We start from the raw sequence: 26,801 nt of genomic DNA on the forward strand, positions 1-26,801 counted from the left end.
GGCGGCTTCCCCGCGCCGGGCCGCCCCCGGGCAGGGGCCGGACGGGCCGCGCCGCCATATTGGCTGTTGTCCTGTCGGGAGCGGCGGCGGCGCGGGCCGGGCATGACTCGCAGGCGGAACAAGGCGGCGGCCGCGGCCGGGGCGCGCAGGGAGCGGGCGGGGGGAGCCGCCCCCCCCGGGCCGCCCGCGCCCCCCCCGGGGCCCGGCCCCGCGGAGCCCCCCGAGGCGGCGGCGGGCAGCAGCGCGGAGCCGGGCAGAGCCCCGCAGGTACCGGGCACCCCCGAGAGCCCCCCGCCCCCCCGATCCCCCGCACCCGCCCCCATCCCCCGATCTCCGCCCCCCAGCTCCTGCACCCCCGATCCCCTGCACCCGCCCCCCATCCCCCGATCTCCGCCCCCCAGCTCCTGCACCCCCGATCCTGCACCCGCCCCCCAGCTCCTGCACCCCCAGCTCCTGCACCCCCGATCCCCTGCACCCGCCCCCCATCCCCCGATCCTGCACCCGCCCCCCAGCTCCTGCACCCCCGATCCCCTGCACCCGCCCCCCATCCCCCGATCTCCGCCCCCCAGCTCCTGCACCCCCGATCCCTGCACCCGCCCCCCATCCCCCGATCTCCGCCCCCCAGCACCTGCACCCCCGATCCCTGCACCCGCCCCCCATCCCCCGATCTCCGCCCCCCAGCTCCTGCACCCCCGATCCCCTGCACCCGCCCCCCATCCCCCGATCCTGCACCCGCCCCCCAGCTCCTGCACCCCCGATCCCTGCACCCGCCCCCCATCCCCCGATCTCCGCCCCCCAGCTCCTGCACCCCCGATCCCCTGCACCCGCCCCCCATCCCCCGATCTCCGCCCCCCAGCTCCTGCACCCCCGATCCCCTGCACCCGCCCCCCATCCCCCGATCCCCGCCCCCCAGCTCCTGCACCCCCGATCCTGCACCCGCCCCCCAGCTCCTGCACCCCCAGCTCCTGCACCCGCCCCCCCAGCTCCTGCACCCCCGATCCCCTGCACCCGCCCCCCATCCCCCGATCCTGCACCCGCCCCCCCAGCTCCTGCACCCCCGATCCCCTGCACCCGCCCCCCATCCCCCGATCCTGCACCCGCCCCCCAGCTCCTGCACCCCCGATCCCCTGCACCCGCCCCCCATCCCCCGATCTCCGCCCCCCAGCTCCTGCACCCCCGATCCCTGCACCCGCCCCCCATCCCCCGATCTCCGCCCCCCAGCTCCTGCACCCCCGATCCTGCACCCGCCCCCCAGCTCCTGCACCCCCGATCTCCGCACCCGCCCCCCAGCTCCTGCACCCCCGATCCCCTGCACCCGCCCCCCATCCCCCGATCCCCGCCCCCCAGCTCCTGCACCCCCGATCCTGCACCCGCCCCCCAGCTCCTGCACCCCCAGCTCCTGCACCCGCCCCCCCAGCTCCTGCACCCCCGATCCCCTGCACCCGCCCCCCATCCCCCGATCCTGCACCCGCCCCCCCAGCTCCTGCACCCCCGATCCCCTGCACCCGCCCCCCATCCCCCGATCCTGCACCCGCCCCCCAGCTCCTGCACCCCCGATCCCCTGCACCCGCCCCCCATCCCCCGATCTCCGCCCCCCAGCTCCTGCACCCCCGATCCCTGCACCCGCCCCCCATCCCCCGATCTCCGCCCCCCAGCTCCTGCACCCCCGATCCTGCACCCGCCCCCCAGCTCCTGCACCCCCGATCCCTGCACCCGCCCCCCATCCCCCGATCTCCGCCCCCCAGCTCCTGCACCCCCGATCCCTGCACCCGCCCCCCATCCCCCGATCCCCGCCCCCCAGCTCCTGCACCCCCGATCCTGCACCCGCCCCCCATCCCCGGATCCTGCACCCGCTCCTGCACCCCAGCTCCTGCACCCCCGATCCTGCACCCGCTCCCCAGCTCCTGCACCCCCGATCCCTGCACCTGCACCCCGATCTCCCGATAGCTCCCTGCCCCCCGATCCCCGCCCCCCATCCTGCACCCATCCCTGCCCTCCAGCTCCTGCATCCCAATCTTGCACCTGCCCCCGCCCCCTGCACCCCGATTCTGCACCCACCCCCCATCCCCAGGCAGCACCCTGATCCCTGCCCCCCCAGCTCCTGCCCCCCCAATCCCTGCACCCCGATCCCCCGGCAGCCCCCTGCAGCCTGATCCCCGCCCCCTGAACCTCCATCCCCCACCGGCCCCCTGCACCCCGATCCTTGCTCCTGAACCCCAATACCCGCCTGCCCCCTGAACCCCGATCCCCGCCCCCTGCACTCCCATCCCCCGGCAGCCCCCTGCACCCCAATCCCTGCCCCTGTACCCCAATTCCTGCACCCGCACTCTGATCCTGCAGTCGCCCCCGATTCCCGCCCCCTGCACCCAGATCCCCTGCCCCCTGCACCCCGATCCTGCCCCTGCCCCATCCCTTGCCTCCCCCTGCACCCCGATCCTGCACCTGCCCCCCAGCTCCTACCCCCCGAATCCCTGCCCCCCTGCACCCCAATCCTGCCTCCACCCCCCATCCCTCGGCTGCCCCCTGCACTCCGATCCCCCATCCCCAGCTCCTGATATCTGCCCCCCTCCCCGCCTGCACCCTGATCCCCCGGCCTGTCCCCCATCCCAGCTCCTGCCCCCCAATCCCCACCTGCTCTCGATCAGTGCACCCACTCCCAGCTCTTGCACCCCAAACCCTGCCCTCCAACTCCTGCACCCCCCCATCGTCCACTCCCCCTCCTCTGTACCCCCTGCTACCCTGCTCCCCGCATCCCTCTCCCTGCACCCTGATTTCCGCTGCCTGCAACCAACCCCCAGCCCGCCAACTCGTGCCACCTGGTCCCCCATTACTGTCCCCCGCACCCCGATCCCCCACTGCTGCGTCCCCTGCCCCTTGATCCCCTGCCCCCATCACATGAATGCCCCAGCTCCTGCACACCCCATCTGTCCCTGCACCTCAATCCCCTGCCACTATACTCCCCAGCTCCTGTACAGCTGCCCCCCACCCACCTCCCAATCCCTCGCCTGCAACCCCAACCCCTGTACCTGCCATCTCTGCAGCCAACCCCCAGCTCCTGCCCCCTGATCCCCCGCCCGCACTCCCAATCCCCTGCTTGCAACCCCAGCCCCTGTATCCCCCGCCTGCCTCCGCCGCTGTCCCCCGATCTCCCAGCCCCCCACTCCTGCTCCCACCCCAATCCGCCCCTGTCCCCATCCCCACGCACCTGTCCTCCACCTAGTGTCCACCCCAATTCCTCCCTGCACCCCCCCCCCCGCCTGAAGTGCTCCTGCCAATCCCACCCAGCCCTCTGCACACTCCCCACACCGGCACCCATCCCATTCCTGTCCTGGGCCCGCAGTACTCCCCCTGCACCCACCCCTTGCCTCTAGCGCCCCATTCTGCATGTAGTAGCCATGCCAACCTGACTCTGCACCCATCCCAGGCCTGCTGCGCCCACCCGGGTCCCGCCCACCTTCCACCTGAAGCACCTACCCCGATCTCACCCTGCACACGCCCCCCACGCCCCCCCCAGCGCCGCATGCAGCACCCCCTGCATCTGTTCCCATGACCAGACCAGTGTCCCACCCCCTGCAGGCAGCACCCTCCTTTTTCCCTCCTCCAACCCTCCCTCAAAGTCTCTGTACATAGAGCTTGGTACCCCCTTCCTTCACCCTGCATCACCCTTTCTGTTTCCTCCCTGCTTAGGTGCAGAACCATGCGCGCCTAGCCCTGTCTCCGGGGCCTTACCACCTAGCCTGCTCCTCTGTCAGCCGTCTGCTCTGCATGCGGCACCCACCTCACGCCTTCCCTACCTAGCACGCCTGCCCCCCCCCCCCCCCGAATCCAGCAGCCACAGCCTATCCTGCAGACACTCACCCCCGGCCGCTTTCCCCGGGGGCTGCTCCCTTTGGGAGTGGGATGGGGGCTGGAGCCATGCAGCATACACCCCTCCAGGAGGGCTCAGGTCCTGTCCCAGATGATTGCAGCATCCTCTTCCTGCTGTCCTGTAGGCAGTTTGGGGGGGCTGGGTGTCAGACCCACTTGTAGTGGCTGGCTCTTCCTGCAGGCTGCCGGGCAGCCCAGGCTCCGGCGGGACAAGGTTTCTCTGCGCAGAACTCCACTTCCCCTCAAAGCAGAGGGGGCTTTGGGAATTGTAGACCATTGTGCCTCTTGCTGGAGAGGAGGGGAAGCCTCTGCAGGGAGTGTGCTGCTGGGCTGGGGGGTGCAGAGAGCGACCTGCCTGGGTCCTGCAGTATGTGCAGGCTAGCGTGCGTGAAAGCTGGGCTCTGCAAACTGTTGCCCTGGCCTCTCCAGGAGGAATTCAGGGCCCCCAGCTGGAGCAGCTGAGATGAACTGTGGCATTGGGATGAATTTGCAGAAATCTCCCGAGTGAATTATGGGGTAACGAGACGGCAGCTTTGCTGCAAGCAGAGTGCAGCCTGAGCTGGAAGCTGTCACAGACAGGCAGGCTCCTGGGGAGCTGGCAGGGAGCTGTGCCCTGCTGCTCCTTTCCAGGTGGGATGTTGGACCAGGCTGGACGCATCTCTGGGTAGGCAGCACCTCCCCCCTGTGCATGGAGATGGCGGATCTCCGGGATCTCTGCTTTGTGCTAGCTCACGGTTGTGGTAAGCCAGGCTGTGCACAGCGGCTGCGGCCTGTGGAAAGGGCTCGTCTGCCCTCCACTGCCGTCAGCCGAGCGTTTCCAGCCCAGCGAGGGTCAGGCAGGAGCAGAGTCGGGGCTTCACGTGGCTGCGCAAGGTGGGGACGCTGGAGCCTGTCCGTGGCTGGAGGCGCTAGGGCAGCTGGAACGCCAAGCTCGTCTCTGTGCAGGACATGATTTGCCTGCTGCCTTTGGAGGGGATTCCTGGGCCGGCTGGCTGCAGGGCACAGGGAGCTTTTCCTGGGTGACAGCAGTCCCAGGCCCGCTGGATCAAGCTATGGCAAGTAGTCGCCGTTCCGAAGATGTCGGGCAAAGGGGGGAAGGAGTTGGTGGGTAGTAGAACATACCAGCCTCGCGTCTGGCACTACCTGGCCGTCTCAGCAGAGATGTCCTGGGAACCGGCACCTTTCTCCCCAGCTGGGCTCCGGCGGGCCAGGGGGCTCAGTCCGTTCAGGAAGCTCACGTTGCCCTCTGGGCTGGGCCTGTTCCGCGTGTGGCTCAGGGGCGCCTTTCTCCAGCTCTGAGTTCACTGCAAGGAGAACTGGAAGTGTGTGGGGTCAGGCGAGGCGCAGCGCTGGCGGAGGGGAAGACTGCTGTCTCCGGGGGGGCACCTGGCACTTTGTATTTTCATGAGGTGCTGTAGATGCCTCCCCAAGCGGCTAACCCCGGATCCCTGCCCAGAGGAGCGTCCAGACTAGGTTCCCACGTGCCCCGGCGTTGGGAGCGGAGCATGTCAGTAAGCCGAGCACACCGCAGAGGGGCAGAAGGCCATTGTAAGGGAGCTGCACGGGTAGGATGACCCAGTAGGAGACCAGTCTGCAGCCAGCTGGGGTTCAAACAGAGGAGGGCCTGGCTTTGCCGGCCAGCCCAGGGATGGTGTTCTGTGGAGAACAGCCAGACAGGGATCAAATCTGGCCTCAGGTGGGCAGAGCAGTGGAGCCCAGAGCCCAGCAGGGGAACGGCCATTACACGCGGACTGCGAGCTCTGTGTTCTGGGGCAGACAGCGCTAGCACAGTGGGGCCCTGCTGCGTGACTGGGGCTCCCGGCGGGCATACCCCAATACGAGTGCGTCATGTGGCTGGCTCTCTGCTCCTCACGCTGAGCCATGGCTGCTTGTGGGCAGGCAGCGACGCTAGCCGGCTGCACCTGGACTTGCTGATCCTCTGGGCTGCTTAGCCTTGTGACCATGTATTAGGGTCCTTCTCCTGCCCCTCTCTGTGGTCACAGTTGTGAGCCCCGCTCGGCGCCGGGATGCCCAGGGCTGTACACAGGTGTAGTCTCTCCAGAGCCAAGAGATGTTCCCCTCCCTGCCCGTGTCTAGCTTCTCTAGGTCCTATTGCAGCTGACAGCATGGCCCGGCTTGGGTCTCTGTCCCTTTGCCACTCTCCCAGGACACTGGGCGGGAGGGCTGGCAGCTGGGCCAGGCAAGTTCCCAGGTGTCAGGGCCAGCAGCTCTTTGAAGCTACAGACGCTCTGGTTCCTTCCTGTCCGCCTGCATTCTGCATCCCTGAGGATCAGTGGGGCAGGGCTTGGTGTTCCAGCTGCCCTAGCACCTCCAGCCACAGACAGACTCCAGCGTCCCCACCTTGCGTGGCCATGTGAAGCCCGGACAGCGCACCTGCCTGACTCTCGCTGGGCTGGAAACGCTCGGCTGACGGGTGTGGAGGGCAGACGAGCTAGCGACGCTGGGCTGGGCTGGAGGGATGCTGTGAAAGCCAGGTTTTATCCATGCTGGGAGGGAGAGGCAGTGTCTGAGGGGAGCTGGCAGCTCCCTCGGCCCCAGGCTGGGGGATTCTCCCCACTTGATATTGGTGCAGGGCCAGCAGTGCGTGTTCACCAAGAGTCAGCCCCCTGCACGGTGGGATGACAAGAAAATCAGCCCCCCGGGCTCACACCACTCGCTGATTCTCAGCGTGTGGGGGAGCCACTTGCTCCCCAGTGCCTGGAGGATCATCCAAGTCAAAACTCAGTCTTAAATACATGTGCGAAGATGCGGTCTGCCTGTTTACCACTCCTAGCCCCTGAGTGTGGGGAGCCAGCCTTCTGCCCCTTCCCCGCCCGGGTGGGAGAGGCACAACCCCACGGTCTCATGCCACTGCTCGGGTTTTTGGTTGAGGGCAGCCCTGCGTGACTTAGGCAGATATCACGAGACCCTGGGTAGGCCGAGCATTGAGACGCTGCCAGTTGGCCAAGGCAGCAATGACATGACTTGCCTGTGGACAGGCTGGTGGCAGAGTCCAGGCGTCCTGACCCTAGTCCCAGCTTAGCCAACGCCCCCTGCCCCTGCCCCGTGTCAGGCCGCGTCCCACCCCCTGCCCATGTAGGGCCTTGTCCCGTCCCTGCCCCTGCCCCTGCCCCGTGTCAGGCCGCGTCCCACCCCCTGCCCATGTAGGGCCTTGTCCCGTCCCTGCCCCCTGCCCCTGCCCCGTGTCAGGCCGCGTCCCGCCCCCTGCCCATGTAGGGCCTTGTCCCCTCCCTGCCCCTGCCCCTGCCCCTGCCCCGTGTCAGGCCGCGTCCCGCCCCCTGCCCATGTAGGGCCTTGTCCCGTCCCTGCCCCTGCCCCTGCCCCGTGTCAGGCCGCGTCCCGCCCCCTGCCCATGTAGGGCCTTGTCCCGTCCCTGCCCCTGCCCCTGCCCCTGCCCCGTGTCAGGCCGCGTCCCGCCCCCTGCCCATGTAGGGCCTTGTCCCGTCCCTGCCCCTGCCCCTGCCCCGTGTCAGGCCGCGTCCCACCCCCTGCCCATGTAGGGCCTTGTCCCGGCCCTGCCCCTGCCCCGGGCGCGTGTCAGGCCGCGTCCCGCCCCCTGCCCATGTAGGGCCTTGTCCCGTCCCTGCCCCTGCCCCGTGTCAGGCCGCGTCCCACCCCCTGCCCATGTAAGGCCTTGTCCCGTCCCTGCCCCTGCCCCGTGTCAGGCCGCGTCCCGCCCCCTGCCCATGTAGGGCCTTGTCCCGTCCCTGCCCCTGCCCCGTGTCAGGCCGCGTCCCGCCCCCTGCCCATGTAGGGCCTTGTCCCGTCCCTGCCCCTGCCCCGTGTCAGGCCGCGTCCCGCCCCCTGCCCATGTAGGGCCTTGTCCCGTCCCTGCCCCTGCCCCTGCCCCGTGTCAGGCCGCGTCCCGCCCCCTGCCCATGTAGGGCCTTGTCCCGTCCCTGCCCCTGCCCCTGCCCCGTGTCAGGCCGCGTCCCGCCCCCTGCCCATGTAGGGCCTTGTCCCCTCCCTGCCCCTGCCCCTGCCCCGTGTCAGGCCGCGTCCCGCCCCCTGCCCATGTAGGGCCTTGTCCCGTCCCTGCCCCTGCCCCTGCCCCGTGTCAGGCCGCGTCCCGCCCCCTGCCCATGTAGGGCCTTGTCCCGTCCCTGCCCCTGCCCCTGCCCCGTGTCAGGCCGCGTCCCGCCCCCTGCCCATGTAGGGCCTTGTCCCGTCCCTGCCCCTGCCCCGTGTCAGGCCGCGTCCCACCCCCTGCCCATGTAGGGCCTTGTCCCGTCCCTGCCCCTGCCCCTGCCCCGTGTCAGGCCGCGTCCCGCCCCCTGCCCATGTAGGGCCTTGTCCCGTCCCTGCCCCTGCCCCGTGTCAGGCCGCGTCCCGCCCCCTGCCCATGTAGGGCCTTGTCCCGTCCCTGCCCCTGCCCCGTGTCAGGCCGCGTCCCGCCCCCTGCCCATGTAGGGCCTTGTCCCGTCCCTGCCCCTGCCCCGGGCGCGTGTCAGGCCGCGTCCCGCCCCCTGCCCATGTAGGGCCTTGTCCCGTCCCTGCCCCTGCCCCGGGCGCGTGTCGGGCCGCGTCCCGCCCCCTGCCCATGTAGGGCCTTGTCCCGTCCCTGCCCCTGCCCCGTGTCGGGCCGCGTCCCGCCCCCTGCCCATGTAGGGCCTTGTCCCGTCCCTGCCCCTGCCCCTGCCCCGTGTCAGGCCGCGTCCCGCCCCCTGCCCATGTAGGGCCTTGTCCCGTCCCTGCCCCTGCCCCGTGTCAGGCCGCGTCCCGCCCCCTGCCCATGTAGGGCCTTGTCCCGCCCCTGCCCCGGGCGCGTGTCGGGCCGCGTCCCGCCCCCTGCCCATGTAGGGCCTTGTCCCGTCCCTGCCCCTGCCCCGTGTCGGGCCGCGTCCCACCCCCTGCCCATGTAGGGCCTTGTCCCGTCCCTGCCCCTGCCCCGGGCGCGTGTCGGGCCGCGTCCTAGCTGTTGGTGGAAGGAAAGCCCTGGCAGGGATGGAGTGCCCAGGAGCCTGCCATGGGAAGGGGTGTTTGTCCGCGCTCTGAAGGGGTCAGCTGTTCCAGGAAGGGTGGCCCAGCAGAGAGGACAGGTCCCTGGGGGATCGCACCACGGTGCACTCTGTCCTCACTGAGAACTTCAGTTCAGCCTAGCTCTCGTTGTTCTGAATTAGAATACTGGCGGTTGTTAGGTGGCTTTTTTGTAATTAGGCCCCTCTCGAAGGCCAAGTCTGCTGGAGACCATAACGCCTCACTCATCTGTTACCGTTCTGATACGTTAGTGCTTTTAAATGACCATTTTTTATATCAGGTGGTCAATATTTGAGCAGTTATTTGGGGAGCCTACGAAAGCCCAGCCCTCGGCAGGGCCCCTCCGGTTCCGCAGGGCCCGTCTGGCCGAAGGCTCCATTTGACTCCGTTACCGTTGTTGGACACCTCCCAGTAACGTCCGCCCCCGTAGGGAGGCCATGGGTGCTAGCCCCATTGTGTAGATGGGGATCTGACACACAGAGAGCCCAAGGCCCTGACCCATGAAGGTGCCCAGACCCCATCCTTAGGCACCGAAGTCCCAGTTTGGGCTCCAGCGAGAGCTCCAGAATCCCCGCTGAGCCCTGTGGGCGCCGGAGTTCTCAGCCTGAACGTTCCCTTGGAGCAGGCGTTTGTTCCGAGCATGCGCCTGCCTCTTCCCGCTAGGTGTCCAGAGGCCCGTCTCCCGCCTCGGCCCCGGTGCGAATCACAGAGCAGGGAAAGCAGGCGTTGGGCCACCTACGGCACATGCAGGGCCGATCCAGGAAGCAGCCTGAGCCGGCCGGCTGGGTCGGGTCCCATGCAGAGTCCAGCTGGGGGACGTGATTAGAACATTCCTTGGGATGTGGGAGATGCCGGTTCAATCCCCCCCCCCCCCCCCCCGGCAGGATTTGAACAGGGGTCTCCACTCCCCGGGCGAGTGCTCTGCCTGGGGGGCTTTGGGAGAGTCCAGGCGGGGCTCCCGCAGGCTGTCTTGTATAAACTGAGAGCATTGCTCGGGGGCCTGGACCCAGGGTCTCCCACCCCCAGGGGGTGCCTGACCATTACCAAAAGAGTTACTCTCACTCTGCCGGGCCCCGGGCCTGGGATAAACACTTCAGCAGTGCTCCAACCACCGGGCTACGAGGCGTAACTGTGGGTGCCTCCAGCCGTTCTGCATGGAGCCAGGAGGCACCACAGGAAAAGCCTTGGGTGCCTAAGGCGGCGGGTTCCCAGTGTGGGGCGCTGAGCAGAGATGGGCACCTCCCTGCCGCCCAGACTTAGGCACCTGTCTTCAGAGGAGGCAGGCTTAGCACCCCCCTCTTGTCAGTCTCCAAGGGACTAGCGGCTCCCCGCCTCATGGGCTGGCTTACGGCCTGTCTCTCTCCAGTCACTGCGCGGGAAGCGCACAGCGCAGGAACGTTCCTGGGACCTCCTGGTGGATCGGGGCCCCAGCACTCAGCCTTGCACTGCTGAGGTCCCTTCAGGGACTTGCTCAAGGTCCTGTGAGAGCCCTGGGGCAGAGCAGGGGACTGAACCCAGGTCTCCTCAGCTCCCCCCAGCACCGAACCGCAGACCCACCTGTCCCTGCTCCCCCAGGTACCCGTCACACAGCACCACACGAACGAGTAGGTTCATGGAGAAGCCATCCCGCAGCACAGTGGTCAGGGACTTCACCGGCCGGCTGCAGAGCAGAGCCTGCCGGCCTACCCACAGCACAGCCTTCCTCTGGTCCTGGAGGGCTGGGACAGGCTCCCTCTTGAAGCTGCTGGGGTCCTAGTGAGCATGTGCAGTAGGCCTCTGGGCTTGCTGTTGGGTGTGAGGCCTGCCCGGGAGGTGGAGCTGAGGCTGTATGAAGGGGCTGACCAGGGCAGGGGGCTGCCCCTTGTTTGTTGTGTTTGGCCTGTGTCCTGTCTGGGTTTGCCCCATTATTGCAGGGGGACTCTTGTCAATAACTCCCTCCCTTGGGGGGTGTATGGAACCTGCCGGGTTTGTGACTGGACTCTGGGGTGTAGGAGGGGGCCGGCTGCGTGGGCCTGGTGCAAAGCAGGGGAGCACTGGGTACCACCACACGGGAGATATTCAGCTGAGGATAAATTGTGAGGAGTTGTACACACCAATGGAGGCAGCAGATTGCTACCGAGCTGGGGAAATGCAAGCTCATGTCTGTAGGAAACCTGGGGTGCTGTGAGGGGGGAAGCCATCAGCGACCCCGGCTCTGCAGTGCCTGGCTCTGTGCGTGTGGCCGAGTCGCTTCTCCTCTCCGAGCCGGCAGGGTGGTGAACGGCTGACGGTGCGTCAGGAGGTGCGAGGGCTGTACAGTGTCCATGGAGGGCGGGTGCTAGACGGGCCCAGGGCGCTGAGTGGGTCGTGCACGATGGCTGCTGGACACATGGAGATTCTGGGCTGTATCCCCAGAAGTGTTGCAGAGCAGGGAGGGATGGTCCCTTTCTGTGCTGCTCTGGGGGGAGAGGACTTGGACCCCGGATCAGCTGATGGGCTCTCTGACACTCCAAACATTGACAGACTGGAATGAATTCGGGGGGGCGGGAGGGACGGAGTGTGAAGGGCCGTCGGTAGCGCCGGGGGCACACCTGTGGGGGGTGATCCGAGGGAACTAGGGGTGATGGGGCTGCTCAGCGGGGGAAGTGTCTTTGGAGTTCTGGGATAGTCTCCTGAGAAAGCGGGGAGCTCGGAGGTTTGGGGTGCTTCCTAGGCTGAACAGAGCACCCGGGGATGGGTCAGAACCTGGCAGGCCTTGTCCGCACCACACACGGAGACTCAGCAGCTGGCGGAGGTCGGGTGAGGTTTCAGTCCCTCTCCAGCAGATGCCCATGGGGTGACGTGCAGCTGTCATTAGCGAGCGCAGAGAGGGAAAGCCCAGCTCAGCCCCTTCCCCGGCCTCTTTAGAACCCCCCCCATGCTGGGTCTGTCGCAGCCCCCAGCAGCCTGCCCGGAGCTGACAGTCTCCTCGAGGCGCCCCGCCCCCGCCAGAGCAGGAGCTCCAGCGCTTTTGTTCTGTGTCTGCGTCTGGCTGGTTTCCGCGCTCGCGGGCAGAGCAGGTGGCCGGAAGCCCTGTCCTTGGCTGGCATCTGCGCCCAGGAACGAGGGGGCTTGGGGAACATCCTTCACCCCAATACGCTAGCTCCCTCCCTGGGGGGTCCCGCCAAGGGACACAATGGCAGGGCACACCGGAGCCTGCGTCGACTTGCATCTCTGCTGGCAGCCAACCCTCCCGCCGGCCCATGTCCTCTGCTGCTCACCTTCCTGTCAGGTGCCCCCTGCCTGCCTGCTCCCCCCGGGGCCATGACATTGGCGGAGCCTGGCACTGCCCTGGGGGGCTCCTTTTTCCCCACTTGCTTCCCCCCGCTCCCCCCCCGAGAGGCACAGGGTGAGCTAGGAGCCTGCCTGCCTCTCTCCTTCCCCGCAGGAGAAGCCCGGCCCCTCTCAGTGCCCCCTTTTCTTCACCTTGAGTGTGAGGCGCCATCTGCTTTGCAGCGGCAGTTAACCACGTGGCTCATTGTCCTGGCCCCGCTGCAGCGGCAGACAGTGGGGGACCCCTCCCCAGCTCTGCGCTCTGCTCTCCACGGCTGGTGGGGGGTCTCTAAAGTAGCCGTGGGTGCAGGCAGGAGGCCCCGGCCCTGGGTGGGACTGCGGGGCAGAATGCAAAGAGCAGTGAGGGCCTGGCTCCTGCCACACCTGCTCCTCCGTCCGTCCCAAACAAAGAGCTGGGGAGGGAACAGGGGTGTGGGCAGGGGGACGGGGTGTCTATAAAGCAGGGTATTGGCTGCCTACCCCAGTTGGTCTCCTCTCCGTGCCCATGGGTATTCCCAGGGTCACCCCTTCTGCTCAGCTCTTCTCGCTCAGCGCTGCCGGCGCATCTGGGCCCGAGCCGAAGAGGGGAGCTTTTGGGAAGGGGCTGGCCCTGGCCATGACAGACTCCTGGGAGCCCCTAAATGCCGAAGGCTGCTGCCCCACTCCATCTGTGAGGGGTGCCAGAGTGGGAGAGCAGCGTCCCGTGGGCACGGCTCGCAGAGGTGCTGCATGGTCCAGCCTGCTGGCCCTCGGGGCCCGTCCTCCTCCTGCACAAACGCCTGCTTTGTGCCCAGCTGTGAGTGACTCGCCGCCTGTGTGTCCTGCTGCAGGTGCTGCCCACTACCAACCAGTCCGTGCAGACGTGTTGCTTGCTATGCCACCGAGAGCGCAAAGACTGGGGAGGCCCATCTCACAACGGGCTGGTCTCCCCGGGCGAGAGGCTGCCTCCAGACTTCGTGCCAACGCTCGTGCAAAACCTGCTGGGAGAAATGCCGCTGTGGATCTGCCAGAGCTGCAGGAAGAGTGTGGAGGAGGAGGAGAGGCGGGCTGTCCAGGAGCAGGCCTTGGCGGTAGGCAGCGGCTGTCCTCTGGCCATGCTGGTTAGGGCCATGGCTCCCCTCAAGGCAGGGGGTCCTGCTGAGCAGTCGGTACTAATTGCCATGTGGCAGCAATGGCTGCTGTAGGTCCCCCAGAGCCTGGCACCCCCCCTGGCCCTTGCTGAGTGCCCGTACACGTACCTGACTCCTGGGTTTCTCCTAGCGGGGGAGCTCCGGTAGTGCCGGTGGGGAGGGCAGGCATTTGGTGGTTCAGGATTGCGTGAGAGCTGCACATGAGGGGCCCCGGCACGGTATGGCCAGAGCTGGAAGAGTAAGTGTGCCACTGACTTATGCCCCTGCCCCTCCGCGCCCCCCCCACCGTGCCTCTCCTGGCTGGGAAGACTGGCTCGCTGCTCCCGCAGACCCTCGGATGTGCCTTGGCTTGGCAGGCCCAGCTCCTCACCAGAGCTGCCCCCTCTAGGCCTGGTTCTGGGTCCATCAGTCAGGGATTGGCAGCATCAGGCCAACGGAAACCATTATGGTCAGCTGGTCTGACCCCCGGTACAGCGCAGGCCAGAGAGCTGCCCCCAGACCCTCCCTACAGCAGATCTGCTAGGCAGACCTCCCGGCTGGATTTAGAATGGCCAGAGACTCTGCCGCAGCCTTTGGTAAGTTGTTCCAATGGTCAGTTACTCTCATCATTAAAAACGGGCCCTTATTTCCAGTCTGAATGGGTCTAGTGTCAACATCCAGCCCTTGGATTGGGTTAGACCTGCCCCTGCCTGAGCGAGGGGCCCACTAGCAAATGTCTGGTCTCCGGGTAGGCACTTACAGGCTGAGACTTAGTCACCCCTAACGCTTCCCTTGGTAAACGAGGCCGATGGAACTTGAGGTCTGGGCAGCCCTGGCCTCCATCACCGGGATTCACACCTGCGCACGCCCCGCCAGGGACACTCTTGTGCTGGGTGAAGAGTGACAGAAGCACTTGGTTAAAGGCACCCAGTCGGTCGGCTGGTGCAGCTGGCTGGTCTGGGCCAGACCTTGCTCTGCTCTACATCAGAGAGTTACGTCAGTATAACTGCGTCGCCCAGGGGGGTGGATAATCCAGCCCCCGAGCGACGGAGTCGCGCTGCACAGCGCTACGTCGGCAGGAGAGCGTCGCCTCCGGCACGGCTCCCGCAACCAATGGGAGAGCTCTCAGAGCGACATGCCAGCCGCGCTGCTGCTGCAAACGTGTAGCGTGGATCTGCTCTCGCTGAAGGCTGACGTGGGGACCAAGGTGGCAGAGTGGGGGAGACACAGGATGGGCCCCCCTTGCCCAGGCTCGGCCCTGGCTGGTGGAGGCCCAGCAGGGAGCCCTGCGTGAGCGAAGACAGGTGGGGGCGTGTTGGGACTTGGCCTGGCCCGGGGGAGCCCAGACTAGAACCAGAGCGTTTGGGGATTCATCTCCTCAGTCTCCTGCTGCTTCACACTGTGAGTTTCTTCCCAGGTCTCGTTATCGCACACGTCCTGCAAGTCCCAGTCTTGTGGGGGTGGCTCCCACTCCTCATCTTCCTCATCATCATCCTCTTCCTCCTCCTCGTGCCACGGGAACTCCGGGGACTGGGATCCCAGCTCCTTCCTGTCTGCTCACAAACTGTCGGGCCTCTGGAATTCCCAGCATGCCAACGGAGCCACGCAGGGCAGCCCCTTAGGGGGGCCCCCTGCTGCACTAGGTGAGTCCAGGCCAGCCCAGGGCCACACGGGTCCCAGCCTGGCTAGTGGCCATCTCTGGATCCAGGCCTGAGTGAAGTGCCATGCTGGCTGGCCTCCAGGGGCCCTGCCTTAGAGAGCAGAACCCCTGGGGTCCCCTGGGGAAAAGGGAGCACATGGCCTTGGTGCCCAGGGTACACGGGGGGCTGTATCCTCCCTTGCTGCACCCCAAGGCTGCAGCCACTGCCAGTCGGGTATTGGGGGGAGCGATGTGCGCTCTGCTCCGGAGCCGTCCCGGAGTCTCCAGTGCTGGCCCAGGCCGGGCTCCGCACAGGAGAAGCCGTTTCCAGCGCTGACTCCGTTTCAGGTGACAAGCACCCCAGCCTCCCGCTGGCTCCGGAGTGCATCGGCCAGGCTCCTGCTGCGGCGCCCGGGCTCAAGGCCTGTCCCTACAGCCACGCCGTCCCTACAGCTTCCAGCGGGGCTGCCCCCGGTTTGCCTCTGCCTACCTCACTCGACTTCTGTAAGACGCTTCCCAAGCAGTTCAAGAGCATGTGCCGCAGGCCCACCCCGCCAGGTGTGTACGCATGGCAGGGGCGGGGCAGCTGCGCCGTGGCTTGGGGCTCCTTGGCACTGCCCCTCCCAGCCCCCACCCCCCGCCTGCTCTCCCCAGCCAGACGGCGGTAAAGCCCTTCTCCCAGGGGCTCTCAGGTTGCCCGTGGAGGGGGAGAAGAGCATGGCAGGCCCAAGGCCCTGCCCGAGCAGGGCCCTTTCTCACTGCTGGAGGATGAAGAGTCCCTGCAGAGTGTGGAAGCTGCTGGGCCAGGCCCCTCCCCAGCCAGCTGCGTGTGCAGATGCAGCTGTGTCCTCTGCCTGTGGCTAGGAGGAGCTCACTGGGCTGAGAAAGTCCCCTTGGGATCCTCTTGCCAGCAGGGAGCAGTCATAAGCGTGGCCAGACTGGGTCAGACCAAAGGTCCATCTAGCCCAGTCTCCTGTCTTCCGACAGTGGCCAATGCCAGGTGCCCCAGAGGGAATAAACAGAACAGCGAATCATCAAGTGATCCATCCCCTGTCGCCCATTCCCAGCTTCTGGCAAACAGAGGTTAGGGACACCATCCTTGTCCATCCTGGCTAATAGCCATTGATGGACCTATCCTCCATGAACTTATCTAGTTCTTTTTTGAACCCTGTTATAGACTTGGCCTTCACAACCTCCTCTGGCAAGGAGTTCCACAGGTTGACTGTGTTGTGTGAAAAAATACTTCCTTTTGTTTGTTTTAAACCTGCTGCCTATTAATTTAATTTGGTGACCCCTAGTCCTTGTGTTATGAGAAGAAGTAAATAACACTTCCTTATTTACTTTCTCCACACCACTCATGATTTTATAGACCTCTACCATATCTCCCCTTAGTCGTCTCTTTTCCAAGCTGAAAAGTCCCAGTCTTCTTAATCTCTTCTCATACGGCAGCCGTTCCATCCTCCTAATCATTTTTGTTGCCCTTTTTGGAACCTTTTCCATTTCCAATATATATTCTTTGAGATGGGGCGATCACATCTGCATGCAGTGTTCAGGATGTGAGCATACCATGGATTTATATAGAGGCAACATGATATTTTCTGTCTTACCATCTATCCCTTTCCTAATGATTCCCAACATTCTGTTCGCTTTTTTGACTGCCACTGCACATTGAGTGGATGTTTTCAGAGAACTCTCCACAATGACTCCAAGGTCTTTTTCTTGAGTGGTAACAGCCAATTTAGACCCCAGCATTTTATATGTATAGTTGGGATTATGTTTTCCAATGTGCATTACTTTGCATTTATCAACATTGAATTCCATCTGCCAATTTGTTGCCCAGTCCTGGCAGCAGTGAGGACGCAGGAGGGCCCTCTGCAGCCCAGCGTGCTGGGCCAGGGTCAGAGCATGGGCCATGTGCTCGAGGGCCAGGGATGGTGGAAGCCCTCGGGGAGGAAGCCCCTGTTCTTTCTGCTCCTGTGCTGGGGGTGAGCAGAACCTGGGGTCCTGCTGGGCTCTGCGTGCGCATGGGCGCTCCCCTGCCTGCATGCTGGGCTGGGACAGGCTGGTGCCGCTGGGTACGTGCTTGACCCGTCTCTCATCCTGCCTGTCTGCAGGTGAGGCCTTCCACTCCTTGGACCATCACCGGCACCCGGACCTCGCCGCTCCTCCCAACAGCCCCACTGGGCTCCCCTCCCAGCCACCGGCGCTGATCTCCACCAAGCAGTCACCCGCCCACCCGAACACCTCACCGCAGGCAGCGCCGGTCCCTGCACCCAGCCCCCACACAGCCGCTGCCGAGTCCCCTCCTGCTGGCACCCTCTCGCACGGCCAGGCCTCCTGCAAGAGCCCTCACCTGCCCCCCGCCAACGTGCCGCTTCTGAAGATGCCACCTCCGCTTTCAGGCTGTGCCCACCCCTGCAATGGGCACTGCAGCGGCTCCCTGGTGCCACCAGCTGCCCCGCACCAGATGCCCAGCACTAACAGGTGAGAGGGTCTCTGCCTGCCTGTGGCTGGTGCAATGCCCCTGGTGTTCTGGGGGCGCTAGCATGAGCCAGGGGCCCTGCCAGGCTCCAGTTGCCACGTCCCCATCCCAAGGGACCAGCCCTCGGGGGGCAGAAGGGCTCCTCACAGAGATGGTCTGACTCCAGCACCGCACAGCCCTGAGGCTCCAGGGCCTCTCCGGCCCTGACAGTTCTGTCTGCGAGGCGGACGCAGCCTTCGCTGCCCGTTTCTCCTGCAGTTCGGGAACTCACCCCCCTCGGCTCAGAGACCTAGGCCTGTCACGGGCAGGGCCAGGAGCCCAAGGACTAGCTGTTTGCAGCCGCCTGCCCTGGCCCCTTGCAGTGGGCTGGAGCATTGGGTTCTTCCCTGGGGATGGCTGTCGGCAGGGAGCCCCAGCCCACCTGGGGAGGGGCAGCAGAGAGCGTGGGGGTGGGGTCCATGGTGGGTGGGGCGTGTAGTGCAGGCAGCTGTGCTCTAGCTGCACCCCCCCGACTCCGGGTCTGGTTTCCTGGCATGCCTTCCTGGTGAGCCTTTGCCCTGCCAAAGGGCTTGGGGTCCCAGGGAGCAGCGCAGGGGTCTCTTCCCAGCCGATTAAACAAGCCAGTCAGTGCCAGTAGAACGCCTGGGGGGTGTGGGCCGCCTGCCCTGGGACCTTCCCTCCCCCGCAAGGCGCCCCCACGCAGTTCTGGGACGTGGGAGGGGCCTGCTCCTTTTGGCAGCACTGTCTGAGTCTGGCTCGGCTGCAGCCCCCAGTGCCTCACTGCCCTGGATCTGCCTTCCCGCTACCTTCCTTCCTCCCTTCCCCCAGGGACCCCGTGTGCAAAGGACACAAGTTCCCCAATGGTACCAGCTGCCACCCGCCACAGTCGTGCGAGGCGGACGAGGGGCTCGGGGAGGATGAGGACAGCAGCTCCGAGCGCAGCTCCTGCACCTCCTCCTCCACCAACCAGAAAGACGGGAAATTCTGTGACTGCTGCTACTGTGAGTTCTTCGGCCACAACGCGGTAAGTGAGCCATTGCGCTGGGCTTGCTGGCCATGGGCCGAGCTCCTGCTGAGACGGGCGCTCGGGAGACTGCCGTGCCGAGAGCACAGGCACCTGGCGGCTGGGCTGTGGGCACGTGTCCCCCACAGGCCTGACAGCCCCCCTCTGCTAGTCCAACCCTGGAGAGCCACCCGGCAGCAGCCAGTTCATCTCCATCTGACGCTGTCCCTGCCCCTGCACCTCTCAGTCCCAGCCCCCAGGGCCCCTCTGTCTCAGCCTGGCAGCTCTCCTTGGCAGACTAGGAACCATGTTGCCTTCAGCTGTGGGTGGGGCAGCCCCATAAGCAGAGGGTGGGAAGGGGCTGGGGAACAGCGTCCATCTGTGCCGGGCAGGACAGTAGCAGCCCAAGCTCTCTCTGCAGCCCCCTGCGGCCCCCACGAGCCGGAACTATGCCGAGATCCGGGAGAAGCTGCGCTCCCGTCTCACCAAGAGGAAGGAGGAGCTGCCACAGAAGGTGGGCCACAGCAGCAGCTCGGGGGAGCCAGCCGTGGATCACCGGGACGTGGATGAGCTCCTGGACTACATCAACAGCTCGGAGCCCAAGCCCCTGAACAGCGCCAAGGCCGCCAAGCGGGCCCGGCACAAGCAGAAGAAGAAGGTGAGGATGGGGGGAGGGGAATGTGCTGTTCCAGACCTGGCCCAGCGGGGTTCAGAGCCGCCTCGGGTCCCGTCTTCCCTTGGTAAGGCCCTGGCCCCGAGCCCCTGGAATAGCACCAGAGGGTTCGCCAGACGCCAGAGCTGGGAAAGGCCTTGAGGCCCAGCCCCACCCACCCTAACTGGGAGGCTGGAACTGGGTAGCACCCCCATGGGGCTCTGCCCTCCTCCCCCCAGAAGCTTTCCCTGTGCTCAGCGCCCTCCCCAGGGGCCTGTCGGGAACTGCTCTGGCTCTTTGTAGGGCCCTGGGCACCTCTCCCACGTGGGGTCTCCCCAGCATGTGCCGGGTCCCGCTGCGGGCCAGGGCCCCCCTTGTTCTGGGAGCTGGGAATCAGCCACTGGCCTGTGGCTGGGTGCTGCGGTGCAGACGTGGTGCAGCCTGTGCCAGCCGGTAACAGTCTCCCCCAGGCCTGAGCTGGTGGGCGGCCGTGCCGGAGCAGGGCATACGGGGCCCCAGCTGTGCTTGCTACAGGCTGAGCTGGGCTGCGCAGCAGTGCTTGGGTTTGCCGCCCCAGGCCCGGGGCGTGCCAGCCCGCTGGGCATCTCTCCCGCCCCCTGAGAACATCTGACCTTGGCCCACCACCTTGCCTGTTCCAGGAGAAGGAGAAAGCCCAGCTGGAGGCGGAGGCCCAGAAGCGGGTGGCGCGCGGCCCTCTGGCTGGCCAGGACAGGGAGCTGGCGGAGGAGAAGCTCCTGGAGTGGCCCCAGCTGGAGCTGGAGCGGGTGAACAGCTTCCTCAGCAGCCGGCTGCAGGAGATCAAGAACACCATTAAGGACTCCATCCGTGCCAGCTTCAGCGTCTACGACCTCAACCTGGACGTCGCTGACTTCCCCAAGAAGGCGGCCGTGTTGGAGCAGAAGACTCTGCTGTCCCACCTCAACGGCTCCTCGGGCCTTCAGGAGATCGACCTGGATCTCTCCCCTCTGAGCCTGGGCTCCCCCAAGAACCACATGCTTCTGCGGAGCGAGCTGGGCCCCCGCTGGGGAGAGGGCCCCGGGGAGGGGCCGCCGCAGGCCGAGAACGGGGTGGTGAAGCGCCTGAGCGCGGTTCCCAATCTCTCCCGGATGATCTGGGTCCAGTCCCCCCAGCCGACAGACTGTGCCCAGGAGAGCGGCGGGCCCGGCTTGGAGTGCAAGGAGGTGGCACCGGCCAAGGGCCCGGAGCAGCAGGAGCAGGCCCCGGTGGGGGGCAGGCCGAGGAAGAACAAGCGACAGAGCTGCCAGGCGAAGAAGGGGGAAGGCACCGCGGTGCCCAGCGCCCAGGCCGGGCTGGAGAGTCCCAGCTCGAAGGGGCTGGTGCTGGGAGCCAAGCACCCTTCGAAGCCTGGAGGAGTGCCCACGCTGCGGAGGGGGAGTGGCTGTGTGGAGCCAGCGGAGAGCGCCAAGGGGCAGGGCTGGGGCTGCAGCAGTTCCAGGCCCGAGAAGGAGAGGAGCAGCGAGTGGAAAGGCCGGAGGGGCGAGGGCAAAGCAGAGCAACCGGAGCTGATGCAGTCACCTCCCCCTGCTGCTGGGGACCGGCAGCCCCCCCACCCCGCCACCCTGGGCAGCTCCCCCCAGCCCAAGGGCAAGAGCAGGAAGAGCAGGAGCAGGATGGAGAAATCCAACACGTCCATCGGTGAGTCCCCTGTGCGGTCCCTCTGCTCAGCAGTGACCTTGTCCCAGCTCCGGCTTGTCGTCCTGCGTCGCTGCGCTGCTGAGCGCTGTGGTGAGGGCGAAGCTCTCTTGTTGACTCAGCACATGGGGGCGGGGGGGGGGGGGGGTCAGGTCAGTGTGGCTGCGCCACACCCCCCGAGCCACGGAGCTGTGTCACCATAGGGCTGTAGTGGAGACGGGTCAGCGGTGATGTACCCTGGCTCTGCCCCCCTCTCCCCCTGCCCTGCCCCCCATGGTGTCTGTCCATTGCTCTTTGCTCCAAGTAGGCTGTGCCAGGCGGCAGCGCGGGCCCCTGGTGCTGAGGGGGGCGTCCTTGGCGCCTGGAGCCTTTGCTGACCATGTGCCGCTGCTTTGCTAGATGACGTGTTCCTGCCCAAAGACATGGATGGGGTCGAGATGGACGAGACGGACCGAGAAGTAGAGTACTTCAAGAGGTGAGACCAGCCTGCAGCTCTCTGGGAGAGTGGGGCTGGGGGTGTCACCCCGTTGGGGGAGGGGCATTCCTGCCCCCTGGGACTCCATGTGGGAGGAGGGTCCCAGAGGCCAGGCTCCAGCCCAAGCCCGGCCGCCTACACTAGCCTGGGAGGCTGAGTCAGCTGTGCCGTGCTGCAGGCCTTTTCTCACAGTGTAGGCGTACTCAGGAGTCTCCTAAGAGCTAACCCCGGTCTCCCTTCCTACCGTCAGTGGACATGGAGACCAACTGAGCCCCATCCGCTTTGTAATAGCCCCCTCTTAGTATCAGTCCCCCGCCCCTCGTCGTCTCTTCTCCAGACTAAACACGCCCAGTGTTTTAACCGTTCCTCACAGGGCAGGGTTTATAAACTTTTGATCATTTTTGTTGCTCTCAGCTGGACTCCCTCCTATTGATCCACATCTTCCCTAACGTGCGGCACCCAGAACTGGACACCGCACTCCAGCTGGGGCCTCCCCAGTGCTCAGTAGAGCGGGACAGTTACCTCCCTTGGCTTACGTACGACACTCCTGTTAATACACCCCCAGGAGGATGGGAGCCTTTTTCGCAACCACGTCCACTATAGCCTGCAGATCCTTGTCAGCAGCACTACTGTGTAGCCAGTTATTCCCCGCTTTGTAGCTGGGCGTTTGATTTTTCCTTCCTAAGTGAAGTACTTTGCACTTGTCTTTAGTGAATTTCACCTTGTGATTTCAGACCAATTCCTAATTTGTAAGGGCGTTGTGAATTCAAATCCTGTCCTCCAAAGTGCTTGCAACCCCTCCCAGCTTGGTGTCAACCACACATTTTATGTGCATACTCTCCACTCTGTTATCCAAGTCATGAATGAAAATAATGAATAGTGCCGGACCCAGGGCTGACCCACACAGGACCCCACTAGAGACGCCCTCCCAGTTTCACAGCAAATCGTTGATAACTCCTCTTTGAGTCCAGTCTTTCAGCCAGTTGTGCACCCACCTTCTAGCCCGCATTGCCCTAGTTTGCTCATGAGAATGTCATGTGGGACTGTGTGACAAGCCTTGCTAAAATCAAGGTATCACGTCTACGGCTTCCCCCCATCCGCTAGGCTAGTGACCCTGTCAAAGAAGAAGATGAGGTTGGATTGACATGATTTGTTCTCGACAAATCCACACTGGCTGTTCCTTATAACTTGTTATCCTCTAGGTGCTCCCAAATGGATTGTTTAGTAATTTGTTCTAATACCTTCCAGGAATTGAAGTTTGGCTGAGTGGTCTGTACTTTCCCAGGGCCTCTGTGTTCCCTTTTTGGAAGAGAGGTGCTGTGTTTGCTCATCTCCAGTTCTCTGGGCCCTCACCTGGCCTCCACGTATTCCTGAAGATACAGTAATTGCTTGTTTCCAAGATGGCTCAGGCTAGTGTTACCCGCACAAAAGTCTCTGTCATTTGAACACTCTAGGACATCGCACCTCTGCCCAGTTCCTAGGGCTCCAGGCGCAAGGCACTGAACTTTACCCCTCCGTGGGCTCTGGGCAAACACCCTTTCCCTGTGGGCTCAGGGCTTAATCTTTTTCGGGTTTACAGGGTCTTTTACCAGTGAAAGAGCCTCACACAGTAATATCCTACTTAACCTCTATTTATTAACAATCACCAAAGCAGACGGCACACGCTACACACACAGTGCTCACCACTCCCAATAAGAGAGAGGAACTTTTCTTGGTGGCCAGTCAGGATCAGGATCAGACCCATCTGGGGGATTCCAGTTTCTGCACGGTGTCATTGGCAGAGTGTTGAGGTCTGGCAGCTCCGATCGTGGGGCTGGGTCCTGGAGTTGGTTCCCAAAAACTTCCTTTTGGACCCCAGTTTACATAGTGAAACCTGAGTCCTGCTTAGCTGTACCTTCACCAATCATTTTACTAAAATTTTGCTAACCAATCCTAACACTGTAACAAAATTCTCTAACCAATCCTACCCCACCACCTTCATGAATTTACACCTGGCAAAATTAATTACGTAACAGACAGAAACAATCAAAGAACCAGACAGATCATACAGACAAACCATAGGGAAATGGGGACCATAAAGAAATGAGGATTTCACAACCACAACTATTGATAAGGAGGATCCGGGGAACTACAGGCCAGTCAGCCTCACCTCAGTCCCTGGAAAAATCATGGAGCAGGTCCTCAAGGAATCAATTCTGAAGCACCTAGAGGAGAGGAAGGTGATCAGGAACAGTCAGCATGGATTCACCAAGGGGAAGTCGTGCCTGACTAACCTAATTGCCTTCTATGATGAGATAACTGGCTCTGTGGATGAGGGGAAAGCAGTGGATGTATTATTCCTTGACTTTAGCAAAGCTTTTGATACGGTCTCCCACAGTATTCTTGCCAGCAAGTTTAAGAAGTATGGGCTGGATGAATGGACTATAAGGTGAATAGAAAGCTGGCTAGATCGTTGGGCTCAACGGATAGTGATCAATGGCTCCATGTCTAGTTGGCAGCCGGTATCAAGCGGAGTGCCCCAAGGGTCGGTCCTGGGGCCGGTTTTGTTCAATATCTTCATTACTGATCTGGAGGATGGTGTGGATTGCACCCTCAGCAAGTTTGCAGATGACACTAAACTGGGAGGCGTGGTAGATACGCTGGAGGGTAGGGATAGGATACAGAGGGACCTAGACAAATTAGAGGATTGGGCCAAAAGAAACCTGATGAGGTTCAACAAGGACAAGTGCAGAGTCCTGCACTTAGGACAGGAGAATCCCATGCACTGCTACAGACTAGGGACCGAATGGCTAGGCAGCAGTTCTGCAGAAAAGGACCTAAGGGTTACAGTGGACGAGAAGCTGGATATGAGTCGACAGTGTGCCCTTGTTGCCAAGAAGGCTAATGGCATTTTGGGCTGTATAAGTAGGAACATTGCCAGCAGATCGAAGGACGTGATCATTCCCCTCTATTCGACATTGGTGAGGCCTCATCTGGAGTACCGTGTCCAGTTTTGGGCCCCACACTACAAGAAGTAATCATAGAATATCAGGGTTAGAAGGGACCTCAGGAGGTCATCTAGTCCAACCCCCTGCTCAAAGCAGGACCAATCCCCAGACAGATTTTTGCCCCTAGATCCCTAAATGGCCCCCTTAAGGATTGAACTCACAACCCTGGGTTTAGCAGGCCAATGCTCAAACCACTGAGCTATCCCTCCCCCCAATTTTTTTTTTTTTTTTTTTTTAATGGAGATATCCCATCTCCTAGAACTGGAAGGGACCTTGAAAGGTCATTGAGTCCAGCCCCCTGCCTTCACTAGCAGGACCAAGTACTGATTTTGCCCCAGATCCCTAAGTGGCCCCCTCAAGGATTGAGCTCACAACCCTGGGTTTAGCAGGCCAATGCTCAAACCACTGAGCTATCCCTCCCCCCGGATGTTGATAAATTGGAGAGAGTCCAGCGGAGGGCAACGAAAATTATTAGGGGGCTGGAGCACATGACTTATAAGGAGAGGCTGAGGGGACTGGGCTTATTTAGTCTGCAGAAGAGAAGAATGAGGGGGGATTTGATACCTGCTTTCAACTACCTGAAGGGGGGTTCCAAAGAGGATGGAGCTCGGCTGTTCTTAGTGGTGGTAGATGACAGAACAAGGAGCAATGGTCTCAAGTTGCAGTGGGGGAGGTCTAGGTTGGATATTAGGAAACACTATTTCACTAGGAGGGTGGTGAAGCACTGGAATGGGTTACCTAGGGAGGTGGTAGAATCTCCTTCCTTAGAGGTTTTTAAGGTCAGGCTTGACAGAGCCCTGGCTGGGATGATTTAGTTGGGGATTGGTCCTGCTTTGAGCAGGGGGTTGGAGTAGATGACCTCCTGAGGTCCTTTCCAGCCCTGATTTTCTATGATTCTATAATAAGTGGTTTCTTGCCAGGCAGATGCTATCAAACTAAGTTTTCTTTAACCATCTTAAGATCTGTTATTTATCTGGTGATGGTGGGGGCCATTAGGACCGGGTCTCCTCCTAAACAGCCGGATATGACCTTGTTTTAATGTAATGTAGATGGAATGTGAGGATGTGATTTCCTGCTTCTTAGCTCATGGCTGCTGCTCTCTTAATCTGGCTGCAGACAAAGGCCTTAGGCCTGACCATATGGTTACAAGAAAAGGCTTTATCCGTACACTTGTTCCTAAAGAAACCTGGGGTGAATTTCCCCAGGCCCTGCTGACTCAAATACGTTCAGCTTGTCTAAATATTCTCTAACCTGTTCTTTCCCTATCTGAGCTTGTGTTCTGCCCCCTTGCTGTGTTCATTGTGTCGAGTGTCTGGTCATCATTAACCTTTTTAATGAAGACGGAAGCAAAGCAGGCAGTAAACACCTCCACCCCTTGAAGTCATCAGTTCTGAGCTCATCCCCCCCCCCCCCCTCCTTCCGCAGGAGAGGATCTATGCTTTCCTTCATCTTTCTCTTGCCCCAATGTATTTATAGAGCCTCTTATGTCTTGTCTGTCCCTTGCCAGGTGTAACTGATTTTGTCGCTGCCTGCTCGTGCTGTTCTTTTGTATGTTTCCTTTTTGATTTTCAGGTCATTAAAGGGCTCCTTGTGGCCTCTGACCCGTTCTTCCTGACTCTCCTTCGCTCGGGATAGTTGGCAGTTGTACTTTTAATATGGTCTCTTTGAGAAACTGCCTCTTCTCCTGGGCTCTTTTATCCCTTGATTTTTCTTCCATGGGACCTTGCCTGCTCTGGCTAGGGTGGGGAGGGTAGAAGCCCTGGCTTGGGGTGGGGGGGGTTGTGTGGATGTGTTGGGCACTGGCCCTGTGGGGGGCAGGGAGCGGTTACTGTCTCTGCTCTTTCCCTGATTCTCTCTTCCCCCTCCCCAGGTTCTGTCTGGATTCTGCTAAGCAAACTCGGCAGAAAGTGGCCGTGAACTGGACCAACTTCACCCTGAAGAAAACCACTTCGAGTGCAGCTCAGTGAGGTGTGGGGGGAGCCCCAGTGCGTGCGAGGGGCCCTGTGCCGCCCCTCAGCACCCACAGACACTCGCCTCACTGTGCCCCTCCCCCTGCTGGGGGGCCCCTTTTGTTTTCTCTGTGGGTTCCTCTTCCTGTGAATGTGGAACCCCTTCCCCCTGGGCCTGTCACACCTGCACCTCCCCAGCCAGTCACAGCTCTCGGGCGGGGGGGCAGGGGACTCCCCGGCTTAGGCAGCCCCCTCCCCCCCCACCTGGTCCCTCTACGGGATTTTCTCTTCTCCCAGCACTCCGTTGGTGATGTGCAGGGAGCCTGCCAGCGCCAGTGGGCAGCCCCCCGTGCCAGCCTGGCGCGCAGCCGGGGGAAAGGACCATGCTGGACCTAATAAAGAACTTTTTAATTTTTTATTTTATTTAAAAAACCCAACTTTTTTTGTTGTTTGTTCCTGGCTTCATGGGACACCCTAAGCCCTCCCCCCCCACCCAGCTCAGTTGCCCTGCCAGCCTGTCACAGGAGATACCCACCTTCCTGCAGCTCCCTGGGGGGTCCAGCTGACCCCCTGTGTCTCAGCCCGGCTGAGGGGTTGGGTCTCAGGCAGGAGCTGCAACTTCCACTCTGCCTAGGGGCTGAGTTCACTCCTCTCCTGGCCCCTCCACCTCCAGTC

General features: G+C 63.0%; 1 protein-coding gene across 1 annotated transcript; it reads left to right on the top strand.

Moving 5' to 3' along the window:
• The first annotated feature begins 102 nt into the window (after nucleotides 1-102).
• Nucleotides 103-26,144, top strand: FAM193B (family with sequence similarity 193 member B). The gene is made up of 10 exons (XM_065409797.1): nucleotides 103-267; nucleotides 12,987-13,226; nucleotides 14,683-14,908; nucleotides 15,253-15,462; nucleotides 17,019-17,388; nucleotides 18,215-18,410; nucleotides 18,811-19,047; nucleotides 19,701-20,718; nucleotides 21,115-21,190; nucleotides 26,048-26,144. The coding sequence occupies exons 1-10, from the start codon at nucleotides 103-105 to the stop codon at nucleotides 26,142-26,144; spliced, it is 2,835 nt and encodes a 944-aa protein (XP_065265869.1).
• Nucleotides 26,145-26,801: the final 657 nt, after the last annotated feature.

This window comes from Emys orbicularis, chromosome 8 (assembly GCF_028017835.1).
Source record: "Emys orbicularis isolate rEmyOrb1 chromosome 8, rEmyOrb1.hap1, whole genome shotgun sequence".
Lineage (NCBI taxonomy): Eukaryota > Metazoa > Chordata > Testudines > Emydidae > Emys > Emys orbicularis.

Excerpts from the sequence above, each read along its gene's own strand:
- FAM193B (XM_065409797.1), top strand. The coding sequence starts at position 103 with ATGACTCGCAGGCGGAACAAGGCGGCGGCCGCGGCCGGGGCGCGCAGG. Across the intron at positions 268-12,986 it reads AGCCGGGCAGAGCCCCGCAG|GTGCTGCCCACTACCAACCA; the intron begins GTACCGGGCACC and ends GTCCTGCTGCAG. Across the intron at positions 13,227-14,682 it reads TCCAGGAGCAGGCCTTGGCG|GTCTCGTTATCGCACACGTC; the intron begins GTAGGCAGCGGC and ends GTTTCTTCCCAG.